Below are 14,588 nucleotides of genomic sequence, written 5' to 3'. Positions count from 1 at the left end.
TCATCCTATTGTATGCAAATCTAGTGAGGCCTACCACTTACCGAGCACCCATAAAGATCTTCACATGTGGAAAAACCATCAAATAGCAAATTTCCCACACAAAGGTAGTCCAAATATATTCCAACCTGTCGTAAAGATTTTGGAGTTGGGCATGCATGCATGGTTGCCCACTCAGAACAAAACTTCAATGAGCCAATGTACCACTTGGAATCATTGGCATTAAAATTCCAATTGTGGCAACATAGAGTGTTCACTATCCCAGCCAGTATGTGTGATAACAAGGATGTAGAAAGAAGTAGCACATCAAAAGCTATCTTCCCGCCTGCTAAAAAACACAAAGATTATGGAAGCGAAACAAGCCTTGCTAGTCTCATGACAAAGAGAAGCAATGCCTAGCTCATTTGTCCTCAAGAGGCAAAATAACTCTAATCCAATGATGAAATTGAGAAAGCTCAATATCATCCCTAAAGTAGCGGGTAAGATAATAATAGGAGCAATTTGAGGTAGACAAAATAGAAAAAGCAACTGCTAGGGTACCAATGCCACTAGGGTGTGGATATGGTAATAGAACCCATCACCAACCAAAGGTTGATAGAGCTACATGCACCTCATCACCAACCAAAGGTTGATAGAGCTACACACACCTCAGCCCCAATCAGAAGGCACTACACTTGTCAGGTTGATTAGCTACTCTCAGAACTCTCCCAAAGCTCTCAAAGAATCTCTCTCTTTCTCATAAGAATAGATATCTCAAGAAGAATGCCTCACTATTTCTCTTTCAACAATCGGCAAAGTAATGAATGGAATGAATACCTCTGTTTCTCTCATGGAAGAAAGAACTCTCAATGAATAGAAATCAATGATGAAAATTTTCTCTCACAAGGACGGGATTTTTTCTCAAGAAAGCGGAAGTTCTCTCAATGGAGGAGAACACTCAATCTCTCGATCTCTCAATCAATCACACTCTCTCATATGGATCGCAATGCCTCAATGGAAGGCAAGGGAGCTCTGGTACCATGACAAGTATGAAGATGGGAGAGGAGAAGAGTGGAGATGATGAGAGAGGGCATAGCTAGAGAGCACACCACAAACGACTAACTATACACTAGATGTAGTTGAAATTGTAGAATATATACAAACCCTTTTAGGGTTAGGGTTAGGGTTAGGCATCTAACCCTTTCCTTTATAGCACTCTATTGGGTTAGTGCTATGCACATATGATCACATGATGTTGAGCATGGTTTCTCAACATGTAGTACATTTTTTGAACGAACATATATCCATTGTTTTAAAAATGATAATTCTTCTACTTAGTCAAGGATGCATAACTAGTGTATGTGGAGCATTCTATCTAAAAAACCTTAATTTTGTTTCAATTGTCATCCAAAGGACATTATCCAATGACCTTATCCCCAAATTTTCATTCTTTATAAGTAATAATGTGGATGACAATTTGAGATCATGAATACTTGCTTTCAAATGTAATTTAAAAGTTTACTTTTAATTTATATTGAAAATTACCATGGCCATACATACTTCTATTTCCATTATATTAACATAACATCCTATAGGAATCCATGCTCCATCATTCATTTCCAACACCTACATCTATACCTCATCTACAAGATCCCATAGACAAGGTAGTACCTAATTACTCTCACCCAGGCACAACACCTTACACTGAATCATCATTCATTTCCAACACATACATCTATACCTCATCTACAAGATCCCATAGACAACCTAGTACCTAATAACTACTCTCACTCGGGCACAACACATTACACTTCATCAATGATTTACATTGTAAGAAAAAGTTTTCTAGCTAACTAAATGCAAAAATTATACTAAAGAGGATAGTTTTACAAAGATTAAATCCAAAGAACTACAAAATAACTTCAAATCAAAGGATAGAAATCAAAATAGCATCACAATCCATAGGAATCCATGTCTCTCTCTCTCTCTCTCTGTCTCTCTCTCTCTCTCTCTCTCTCTCTCTCTATATATATATATCTTTCTCTCTCGTCCTCATCTTCCATGGACTTTGTGCAAGGGGTTCCTTCCACATTGAGGCCTTGCATGACACTACTCCCACCTCTGAGCAAGGGGGTTGCTCCCATACTAAGCCCTCACATGACACTAATCCCTCCTTGAAGCACTCTCCAAACCTTGACAAATACACAGTCAATCCAACTAGGAATTATGAAGAATTGCTAGACCGAGCTATTGCTATGGAGAAGAGCGAAGGCTTGAAGAACAAGTCAAAGAAGAGAGATGCTGATAGTGACACTGAGGAGACAAAGAAGGACTTAAAAGAATTGGGCATATGAGAGAGGCAACAATGAGAAATGGTGTAACAAGTGTTCTAGGGGTGGACACATGGAAGAGGAATGCAAAACTAACCATATTACAATACCTGTATCAAGTTTGGGCATGATGAATTAGATTGTTTGGTTCAATGGTAAAAAACGCCTAGTGTCAGCAGCAGTGAACCAAGTAACGGATTGATGATCACCAAATGATAAGCCACTACATCTCAAGTAGAAGGAAAAAGGTAAAAATGGTAAGGAGAAAGCAGACCCATCCAAGATCAAGTGTTTTTTTTATAGAGAAAATCATTTGCATTTTGACTATCCAATATGGGCTTAACATTTGAAGTTTCTCGAAACTAACATGGAAAGAAAACAAGTGGATCCAGAATGCCTAGTAGTTGTAGCTGAGCTACCAGATTTGTAACATGACAGACCACGGAAGAGCTTGAATTGCCTCTCCACTATGTGGGCAAACACTTCGCAGAGCTTTTCCTACGAAAAAAGTAGGGAAAAAAAGCAGGGAATTACGGAAAAAGCAAGGAATCTATGTAGTTTGCTAACCTATAGTTTGTTTCGACTCTGTTTGTCTGCACGGCTCGATCGTTTTTCTCTAGGAGCTCTGCTATATGCTACATGCTCTAGAATTGATGGAACTCTGCTCCTGCTCGTTGATGGAGAATGACGAAGCTATGCTGCTGCTTGTTGCTCTCGGAACTCTGCTTGACGGAGAATGACGGACCTCTACTCACTCCCGGAACTGGCCCGATTCAAAATGTAGGAACAGGGGGATGCCATGAAGATAGTGGGGCCGGGCCTGGTGCATTAACTCCACTTTGCATGGCCATGTGATGCCATGCAAAGAATCTAAGATGCCGTGGTGCCAGAGATGTCTCTATGCTCATCGGGAAGGCGTTGGACCCTCCATGAAGGCTTGTGTGCAAAGGACAAATGAAAGCCACCTATATCTATCCTTAGGTGATTATGTGCGCATTGCGTCTCTAGTAGCGTATTCAAATGGGTGTTTTTTTTGCCTTGCGATGAATAAATGGTCTCTAGTAGTGTATTCAAGGGGGCTCCTTACCAATTAATTAGATAGTTTTGATCCATTAGAGGATTAATTAAGCTATGTTTATCAAAGGCTTAATTTATTTTTGCTTTGATTAGTTTATTTTTCTCTATGCCTTAATTTATTGCATAAACTATGTTCAAGGGGGGTTTCCTAAACTTTCAAGAAAAGGGTCGAACTCAATACCTTCCTCTTCTCACATGTGAGCCCAACTACTAAGCTCTAAAGTAATATCACGTAACCTTTACTTATAGTAATATTATATAATGGTCCCTCATCCCTCTCCCCTCTTTAATGCCCTTCATGTGGTCCCCCCCTCTCTCATGTAAGCTTCTCTCCCTCTCCCTTTCCCCTCTCACGTAAGCTTCTTTAATGCCCTTAATACTTCCCCTTTCCCCTCTCACGTAAGCTTCTCTCCCTCCCCCCTCTTTAATGCTCCCCCCCCCCCCTAACCCTTAATTAATACTCCCCCCTGAAGTTTAATTATCCTTTATGCCCCCTCCCAACACACACCCCTAACTAATTAACTGATTTTTCACGCTGGGTCCTATTCCCTATTCCCCCTCCTCCCCCCTTTACCCTTAATTAATACTCCCCCCCTTAAGTTTAATTATCCTTTATGCTCCCTCCCAGGGGTCCTATTCCCTATTCACATCTATGCTTCCTACCAATTAATTAGTTTGTTTTGATCCATTGGAGGCTTAATTAAGCTATGTTTATCTAAGGCTTAATTTATTTTTGCTTTGATTAGCTTATGTTTCTTTATGTCTTAATTTAAGACATACACTATGTTTAAGGGGGCTTTCCCAAACTTTCAAGAAAGGGGTCGAACTCAATGCTCCTGCTATGTATAAATCATAAGTCGTACTGAGGAAACCTCTGAAGCCATCCAAGGAGAAAGTGATAGGTTACTATTTAAAAATATGTAACTTTTCATGTAGTCGAATCTAAGTATTTTATCATGCCCGGCCCCCAGTGCTCGCTCATTGAAACTACTTAGGAACAAGTTATATTAGGCAGGGCATGGTGTTATATCATTAATTGCTAAATCGACTAGCCAGAGAGGATAATGACTTTGACAAGAAGAGGCCGTACATGTGTGGTGCCCCTTTGGCACAAAGAATAAAAGTAGAAGCGGGCTCCCACAATTGAAGCAATCCCCTTATGACCGGCTCCCTTGGGTCCTAAGGATACTGCAAGTCCCTCCTTGTTGAAATCATCTCCTAAGGTAGGTGCGCAAGCCTAAATGCGTCCAAAAAAGAAATCCTTCCAAGGTTCCTGCCCAGGCATGAGTGCCCTCACCACCACCTTACAAAGCAATGCCCTGCACTGCAAGTCCAAGTCAATGATATTAAGTCCCCCTTCCCATGTAGGAAGAATAATGGTCTCCCAGGCCATCCTCGTTGCAACATCTATCGTGCCATCAAGTCCACTCCATAGAAAATTCCTGACTGGTCTATTGAGGTGAGTGATGCAATTCCTAGACCGGCACCAGCAAGAACACACAAACTAGGCGGTGGCCAAGAGAACCTGGCTCACTACCACAACTCTAGAGGCAAGGTCGAGTTTGGCTGAGCTCTAAAAAAGGAGCTTTTTCCTTATACTTTCTAATACTGGGGCAAACGGCTGTGCTGGAGAGATGCCCAATCCTACCTAGCATCCCAAATACCTGATAGGAACACCCCTCTAAATCCAAGAAAAGCCAATGTCAATGTTTCTTTATGCCTTAATTTAAGACATATAGTATGTTCAAGGGAGCTTTCCCAAACTTCCTATTCGCATCTATGCTCCCTACCAATTAATTAGTTTGTTTTGATCCATTAGAGGCTTAATTAAGGTATGTTTATCTAAAGCTTAATTTATTTTTGCTTTGATTAATATGATCAAGGGAGCTTTTCCAAATTTTCAAGAAAGGGGTCTAACTCAAAACCTTTTTTCTTCTCACGTGTGAGCCCTACCACTAAGCTCTAAAGTAATATCATGTCATCCCTCTCCCCTCTTTAATGCCCTTCATGTTGTCCCCCCTCTCTCTTCAATACTCCCCCCTTCCCCTCTCACGTAAACTATTCTCCCCCTCCCCTACCTTTACCCTTAATTAATACTCCCTCCCTTAAGTTTAATTATTCCTTATGCCCCCTCCCCAACACACACCCGTAACTAATTAATTGATTTTTTACGCTGGGGTTCCTATTTGCGTATTCAAATGGGTGTTTTTTTTTCCAGGCCTGTCCTTTTCTCCTTGCCCTTTACTCGTGGCTTACGCTGACAGGTACCAGGGATCTTGTCGATGGCAGGCATCCAGATTAAGTGGGTTTCATTAAGAGAATCAGTGTGTATCAACAAGTGCGACAGAGAATTCGTGGGAGAACAAGACCAAGACGCCAAATCAGCAACTGTTTCATTAAGCGAATCAGTATGCATCAACAAGTGCGAGAGAGAATTCGTGGGAGAACAAAACCAAGACCCCAAACTGTTTGGTGAATAAATTTGAGCAGATGAGCCCTTCGAAATTTGAGCTGAATAGAAAGTTGAAGTAAAGACAACAGCATTCAAACTTGAATTTCATCCCTTCTAGTCATAGGCACCTTGCATGTCTCAGCTTACCAGCCTGCCCTTGTCCTTGGAAAGAAGGCAAGCCCATAGGGTAGCATTCTGCACGCTTACAAGTTCCAATGGCTGGTTTGGGCCAAGCTTTTTGCGCATCGATAAGCATAAGGGCAATGTCCTTGGATCGTTGCCTGTCTGGTGGAGGGACTCTGAGCTACACGGTGTGTGCAAGTCCAATTTCGCAGACATAGAAACTCGTGGGACCTGCCATACTCATACGTTTGATGGGCATCATCAAAATGGCCTTGCGAGGAATGAAGACTGGTCTCCTGAAAGCTTGAATGTTGAGATCCTTAGGGCTGGTGCCAGCGATACGTTGATTAAGCACCATAAGAGTTTAAAATTTGCTAGGAATGAAGACGATAGCTTGAGTGAGGAGATCCTCAGTAAGCTTGGTCCAGAGACAGATGCTGCTACCTATGCCTTGCTGTTGAGGCGTTGTACCTCTTCCATGGCCCTGCCTGAGGGTGAACGTGTGCATGAACACATGCTCAGGCGTGGATATGCAGCCAACGTTTTTCTGAGTAACCTTGTCGTTCAAATGTATAGTAAGTGCGGGAACCTCCAGTATGCACGTGCTGTGTTTGACAGCATAGTCCATCAGAACTTGTATTCTTGGAATATAATGATCAATGCATGTGTCCAGAACGGGCATGGTAAGGAGGCTCTACAGCTGTTTGGTCGAATGCAGGCTGCAGGCTTTGAGCCAAACAAAATCACCCTAATCTCTATTTTAGATGCGTGTGCCAGTGTTGCAGACCTAGAAGAGGGTCGAGAGATCCACACTACTAGTACTGGTAGTGGATGGGGGTTGGATGTTGTTGTGGAGACCGCCCTTGTCAATATGTATGGCAAGTGTGGGAGCCTAGATGATTCAAGGGCTGTGTTTGCAGAGATGCCACTGCAGGACGTGGTCTCGTGGAGCGCCATGATCACAGCATGCACCCAGAATGGGCATAGCAAGGAGGCCTTACAAGTGTTTGGACGAATGCAGGCCAAAGGCATCAAGGCAAACAAGATCACTTTCATCTGTGTTTTGGAGACATGTGAGTACATGGTAGCCCTAGGAGAGGGTCAAGAGATCCATGCTATTATTGTTGGCAACGGATGGGATCTGGATGTCACTTTGGGAAACTCCCTCATTGGTATGTATAGCAAGTGTGGGAGCTTGGATGATTTGAAGGTTGTGTTTGCCGAGATGCCCTTGCGGACTGTGGTCTCTTGGAATGCCGTGATCACAGCATGTGCCCAGAATGGGCACATTAAGGAGGCCCTACAATTGTTAGTTCAAATGCAGTCTGAAGGCATCAAGCCAGACAAAATCACATTCATCTCCATTTTGAACGTGCATGCCCGAGCAGTAGCCCTAGAAGAGGGTCAAGATATCCACGCTATTGTTGTTAGCAGTGGATGGGAGTTGGATGTTGTTGTGGGGACAGCCCTCATCGACATGTATGGCAAGTGCGGGAGCCTGGATGATTCAAGGGATGTGTTTGCAGATATGCCACTGCACAATGTGGTTTGCTTTAATGCCTTGATTGCAGCATATGCCCAGAATCGGCATGGCAAGGAGGCCCTTCAAATGTTGATTCAAATGCAGGCTGAAGGCATCAAGCCAAACAGGATTACCTGCATATGCATTTTGGATGCCTGTGCCAGTGTGGTAAGCCTAGAACAGGGTCAAGAGATTCATACCACTATTGTTGGCAACGGATGGGAGTGGGATGTTGTTGTGGGAAATGCCCTTGTCAATATGTATGGAAAATGCAGGAGTCTGGATGATTCAATTGCTGTGTTTGTGGAAATACTACTGCCAGATGTGGTATCCTTGAATGCCATGATTGCAGCATTTTCCCAGAATGGGCATGCCCAGGAGGCTCTAAAACTGTTTGGTCAAATGCAGGCTATAGGCATTAGCCCAAACAAGATTAATTTCATTTGTGTTTTGGATGTGTGTGCCAGTTTGGCAGCCCTAGAAGAGGGTCGAGAGATCCACACAGCTATTGTGAGCAATGGATGGGATCAGGATGCTGTTGTGGGGACAGCCCTCATCAATATGTATGGTAAATGTGGGAGTCTCGATGATTCAAAAGTTGTGTTTGGAGGGATGCCATCGTGGAATGTGGTCTCTTGGAGTTCCATGATCGCAGCATGTGGCCAGAATGGGCACGGCAAGGAGGCCTTACAACTGTTTGAAATGCAGGCTGAAGGTATCAAGCCAAACAAGATCACCTTTGTCTGTGTTCTCACTGCATGTAGTCATGCAGGTCTGGTTGCGGATGGGAGGCAATACTTTGCCTCTATGACTAGGGACTATGGCATAACCCCCTCGGTGGAGCATTACATCTGCATGATTGACCTTCTTGGGCGACGAGGGCTTTTGGAAGAGGCAGAGGACTTGATCTTCAGCATGCCATTTGAACACGTTAGTTCAGCATGGCGGAGCTTGCTTTCATCATGTACTATGTATGGTGATGTGGAGCGGTCTGCACGTGCTACAAGATTTCTTTTTGAGTTAGAGCCAAGCAATGCTTCATGCAAACAGATGATCTGGTAAAGGCAAGAAAGCCATTGATTGATATTGGTGTGAAGAAAGTGTCAGGTGGCAGTTGTATCAACGTAAATGATGTGGCCTGTGAGAGATGCTTTACATCCTCAGTAAGGGGATATAGATGCTACGTTGCAGAGGCTGAGTGCATGCAAGGGTGAGGCAGGGAAGAGAAAGAAGACGTGCTTTACTATCTTCTTAAGACCTTGGTGGTTGCCCCGATGACTAAGGTGATTCAACGAATATTAATTGTAAATATTCCCATCTAAATGAGAATGGAGTATGTCCATGTGGAGTAAAAGAATTGGTAATGTGATCTATGAGGGGCTGACACGTGTTGCCATGTGGCAAATGGTTCAAAGTAATTCCCTCTCCTAAGGATATTATTATGACCTAATTATTTTGCTATCATGAAAAGGGCGGGCATCAAAGTTTGAAACCCATATATAATTTTCATCCTATTCAACTCGTGGTACTTTCTTCTTAAAGCATATGATTATGTCACCCATGTCTTGCTCATCATCATCATGATAGTAGCCATTTCTCGGTCCCCAATGCACAAGATTGTATTATTGTGTGCTCTAGTTTTGTGCTTTTTTACTTCCACATAATGGCCCTCTCTATTGACTTTTTTGCTAGCATCAGCATCTGGGGGGGGGGGGAGAGAGGGGAGAGAGAGAGAGAGAGAGAGAATTTAGTTATTGACCTAGTTTTTTAATTGTAGATGTTTCAGATCAAATAAAGTAGTATGGGATCTTTTGTTTAGAAAAAAATTCGCTCTTTATGCATATGCATGGTACGGGAAAAAAGGCATAACCAAAGTATTTAAAGTTAAAAGAAAATTTATGAATCTCAAAAGATCTAGGTTCTACTATATAGTCATATTTACAGTGGCAATTATTTATACGAGTAGCATGAGCTGTTTATGACGGGTTAGAAAGCCGCTCCGCTGGGTCTCATGGTGGGATCCTAAAATGTCTTGGGTTTAAAGACCCTCTCCTCTGCATTGTAGTGACCGCTTGGCTTGGCTCTATGATCCGTTACAAATCAGCTAGATGAGCAGCCACGTGATGATGATCGAGGGGCAAAGCATTCACACAAATCATCGCCCCCCCCCCCCTCTTTGACAGGGAGTCCTGTTGACAAGGAGAATCCACAGGGCACCTAGGCCCTTGCATTCCTCTCTAAATCCTAAGGCCAGGATTCAAACCCGCCAGCGAATAGGAGCTCGACATTTTGGTGCGGTGAAATGACATAGGGGCCTTGCCCTAAAGACAATGGCCAATCGATGATCTCGATGGGCGAGCCAATCGGTGGAGTTGACAAATCGGTAGCGGATGCACGGCTACCGTCATCATTACAAGAGGGCACATTGGGCCCTCGTTGAAGCACATGCAAAGGTGTGGCAAGGCGTGGGGCACGTGCGCCCCACGAGGTGTACAAGTGGTGGCTCCCTACAAGACTGCAGAGCGAGGCAAATGCAATGAGTATCGAGATTCACGGGCGAGCTCCGAACGACAACTCCAGTTCGAGCCATGAGGCAGATCTGTCCAAGTACATCATGCAAACAGACCTAGATGGGACACGAGGGGAACGAGGAGTCGTGAACGACACACGTCGACTATACGACGAAGCCTAGTGGAGCACGTTGCTCCAAGTTGCCACTCAACGAGTGACACATGGTGGCTTGCCACGGCACTAAAAGACCCTCACGGCCAATCCAAGGAAGATGCTAGGAGGACATCGGGTGACGCGAAGACTAGATCCAACGGTCCTTGGCCATTGTCATCATATAAGCCAAGCTTACACCCCTGCACCCGAGTAGTCGGTGAGCGACCAAAAGGCGGAGCACAACGGCCGAGCTCACGTAGGAGTCTTTGGCCTTCGTATCCAGCGCGATGCGACCAGGATGGTGGAGCAAATGGACAAGCAGGTCCGAGGGCAGAGCATTCGATTCACATAGGCGTCGATGGTCACGCTCCCATCGGAGGAGAGTAGAGTGTGTGGGTGGACCCACTACGGTTCTGTATCTTGCAAGCGTTTTGAGCTGCCCTAATGCTATGAACTCCTTCCCAATGTATGGCGTGTGCGTGTGGACGAGTGAGCACGTTTGTGTGTTGTTTGTGCATTCGGTGTCTTAAGTGTGATTGGAACGTGGGTGGTGTGAGTGATGGAATGGCGAGGCGGGTGTGTTGCTATGTGCTTCGGGTGCCTAGATAGTCGTAATGTTTAGAGAAGGGAGTGTGCACGCACTCACCCTTGCTGCGGGGGATCGTCCAGTAATCACATAGGAGCCAGGGCCAAAAATCCACTGGTCCGTCGGTGTAGAGGTTCTGTCCGGCACCGGAAGTTCCAGTTCGTCGGGGCTGAAGCAGAGAGTCCATCGGGTGTCGTGAGCACGGGTGGTTTAAGTCATGAGCGTGTGGACGGCCAAGGGAGTCAACCAGGAAGGAGCGCTCTCTTGGTTATGCAAACTAAGGGGGCTAGCACATGGGAAGAAATAGGATGGGAATGGGAAAAGGTGGTCCCAAGTGGTCCCATGCATATTTCTATCCTATTCCCATTCCACCATGTGCTGATAAAAAAAGAACTAGGTATGGGTTTAGGAGGAAGAGGACACATGGCATCATTTCATGTGTTTAAGAGGTGGGGACCTTGTGGGGACAAGGACACATGTCATCCTTCCATGTTTTTGAATCCCTAAAAAAAGGGAACCCATTCTCGCTGCCAGGGTCTAGAGGCCATGGTCCAGGATGGGAAAAAAAGTGGCTACTCCCATTCTAAATCCATCCTAGACCACTTGGTGTAGGATGGGAGTAATGATGATAAAAATATTCCCATCCTAAACCCATGCTAGCCCCATCCATGTGCTAAGGCCCTAAGTGACCACGGCCGCATTACGTGTTCGAGACCTAGCCAACTATGTCCCGCACGAATCGGGATCTTTGAAAAGAATATTTCTCCAAGGCCTTGCCTTGACTCGGGTCACACTTGGTGAGCGGACCTTTTGACCACGGTCATATTGAACCGGTGCACAATATAGGTCAATATACACTCTCTACCCCATGCGTAGATCCTTTGTGTGTAGATTGGGGGACTTCGGGTTCTAGTGTTGGCTTGCAGACCTGGCTTGTGGGTTTTGGGAGGACGGGAGTTGCGGACTCATGAGTGACACATGGGAGAACCGCCGGTTGACGAGCAGTGCGCCAATCTTTTGCCCTGTGTCGCGGGCGTAACCCGAGGTGCGGGTCATCCTAGGCCAAGGGATCCAAGGCTTGGTTCCGTGGTGGTTAGTCTTTTAAAGACCCCACATATCGGACGGCGGAGATCAAAGCGAGAGATCAACGGCTCTATTTTTATCAGCGGATCAACGGCCCAGAGAGACTGTGCATGCACAATTTAACGGTGAAGGATCATCCCCCCCCTTTGGCATTTTCGGGGGCCTCCTCGTGAAGGTGAAGCCGGCCTTGGTTGAGCAGCTTGCTAGGCTCAGAGCATAGGTTTTTAAAAAAAAAAAAGGTGTAACTCTGGCCCCATGACAGGTGGTATCAGAGCATAATCATCATGGAAGCTTCGCAAGTAGATGGAGAGTCCATGGCAGTAGATGGCGAACCCCGAGCCGAAGATGTAGGTGCAGAAGGTCATGCCAGTCGCACGAGCCAGTTTCAGGAACACGGAGGTCGTCTACTCATTTTGGAGCTGTTATGGACAGCCTGCGCGCAGACTGCGATCTCCTCTAACAACACCTTGTTGACGCCCGAATTCATATTGCCACTCTGAATGAGAAGAAGGATGATGGAGCAGCCAGCAAGATCAGAGTAAAGACAAAGGAGCCCGAGGTGCATAAGGGAGCCTGGGAGATGAAAGTCTTGGAGAATTTCATTTACAATATGACCCAATATTTGGCTCTTGCCAAGATTGGGGAACCACACGAGCAGGTACTCCATGCCTCTACGTATCTCTCTGATGATGCAACGCAATGGTGGTGCAACTTCAAAGAAGATAAGCGCCTACAAAGGAACACCTTCACCATCAACACCGGGGATGAATCGCAGCAAAAGCTTCGGATGCAATTCCTCCCTGCCCACATAGAGTGGAAGGCCCGTGATGCCCTCAGCAGCTTGCATCACACAGGTACTCTCAGGGACTTCATGAAGGCACGCTCCTCTCTCATGTTGCAGATTAACGAGATGAGTGAAGCAGACTGGCTTTACTACTTTATTAGTCGCCTAAAGCCATGGGCTCATGACGAGTTGATGAGGCAGCAAGTGAAGATCGTGGCAGAGGCCTATGAGGTGGCCGACCATTTAACTGACTGGTAGGAGCACCAGCATACCTCCAAGAGTGGAGTTCCACACAGTAGACCGGTTGGAAAGTCTTTAGCTCCTGAAGGAAGGACTTTCAAAGGCAAGAAGTAGGGAAGGTGCCCATGGAAGAGTAAAAAGCGCTTTAGGCCCATGATGGGTGCTACTGTGGAGACCCCTCAAAAACTGACTGCTACAGCCAACAAAGGGAAAGCTAAAGTATCTTCAGCCCCATCCAAGAGTAGTATGGGGTCAAGGACTAGCACTAGCTCAGTACCAAAAGGGAGTGGCTGCTATGTTTGTAATGGAGCTCATTTTGCCCGAGACTGCCCGATGAGACAAAGCTTGCAGCCCATTCAAGAAGTTCCAGAGGAAGGGCTGACACAGACTATGAAACCCTTGCAGCAGTTAGTGGCTATGAGTGAGGCTAAGGTAGCCCGCGGTCTGATGTTCATCTCGGTCGTCATCAATGGCCATGTCACACGGGCCATGATAGACACCGGGGATAGCCACAACTTTGTGACCCCCTCCAAAGCTAAAGAGATCAGGTTGAAGGCCAAGGTCAGTCGAGGAGAAGTGGTGAAGACCGTGAATGCCCCTGGCCAATCAATGGCACGGGTTGCTAACCATGTAACAGTTCAAGTGGGCAGCAACACGTTGAAATGCGAGTTCTCAGTCATACTTATGGATGACTTTGATATAGTGTTGGGCCGAACATGGCTAAGAGTAGCTAGTGCATTGGTCTTCCCCTGAACTGTGATCAGCTCATTTTATGCAAGGAAGATGGTTTGGAAACCATTAAAGCTTTGAGGGAAAAAGAGAAGTCTCTTGTCCAAACTCTATCATCCATTCAACTAAAGAAAGCAGCTCGCAAGGGAGGGCAGTTGTTTCTTGCCAAGGCAAACTGAAGATCATGAAGAAGAGCCCGAGTCCAAGCATCATGTACCAAAGGAGTTGAAGGCTCTACTCAAGGAATTTACAGATATTATGCCCGATGAGCTACTTAGGGATCTTCCTCCTAAAAGGGATATTGACCATAGGATTGAGGTGTACCCTAGGACTGACCCTCTTGCAAAAGCGCCCTACAGATTGTCCCATGGAGAAAACGTGGAGCTGAAGAAGCAACTTCAGGAGCTATTGGAGGCTGGATTCATTCCAAAAGCCCTTATGGTGCTCCGGTCCTTTTTGTGAAAAAGAAAGATGGAGATTTAAGGCTTTGTGTTGACTATAGAGCCTTGAATTAAAAAACAGGCACCCTCTCCCAAACATGAGAGAGTTGTTTGACTCTTTGGTTCATGTAGTTGGATTATACTTTCACATATCGAGGAGTCCACGATCTGCAATCTGCAATCCACTCTCAATCGAGGATGATTTCCTTGCACATCGAGGAATCCACGATCTGCAATCGACTCTCAATTGACTCTCTTCTCTCTCGTGGAATCACTCGCACATGTTTGAAACCATTGATAGTCGACTCTCTTCTCTCTCGTGGAGTCTTCTATCCTTGAAATTATCTTGGCTCATCTTCACTAGAGGTCCATTGCTCTCTCTCTCCCCGGCTCTCTCTATTCTCTGTGTAAACTGGCTCTTCATTGAAGCCCTTGCACTTTGGACCATATGTTCTCTCTGGCATAAAAACCAATTATGTTTGAGTGATTCTACAGCTCTCTCTCTCTCTCTCTCTCTCTCTCTCTCTCTCTCTCTCTCTCTCAGGATGACTTTCTTGTACAGTAAGATTAAGCATGCATGTT

At 45.3% G+C, this 14,588-nt stretch overlaps 1 protein-coding gene across 1 annotated transcript; it reads left to right on the top strand.

Moving 5' to 3' along the window:
• The first annotated feature begins 5,968 nt into the window (after positions 1-5,968).
• LOC147886322 (pentatricopeptide repeat-containing protein At1g03540-like) lies at positions 5,969-12,313 on the top strand. The gene is made up of 3 exons (XM_087395218.1): positions 5,969-6,782; positions 6,879-8,538; positions 12,076-12,313. The coding sequence occupies exons 1-3, from the start codon at positions 5,969-5,971 to the stop codon at positions 12,311-12,313; spliced, it is 2,712 nt and encodes a 903-aa protein (XP_087251344.1).
• Positions 12,314-14,588: the final 2,275 nt, after the last annotated feature.

This window comes from Dipteris shenzhenensis, chromosome 24 (genome assembly GCF_047967505.1).
Source record: "Dipteris shenzhenensis isolate YYH24624 ecotype China chromosome 24, Dip_SZ_1.0, whole genome shotgun sequence".
Taxonomy (NCBI): Eukaryota; Viridiplantae; Streptophyta; class Polypodiopsida; order Gleicheniales; family Dipteridaceae; genus Dipteris; species Dipteris shenzhenensis.
Note: the sequence above shows the minus strand (reverse complement) of the source record. Positions and strands in the feature narration are given on the sequence as shown.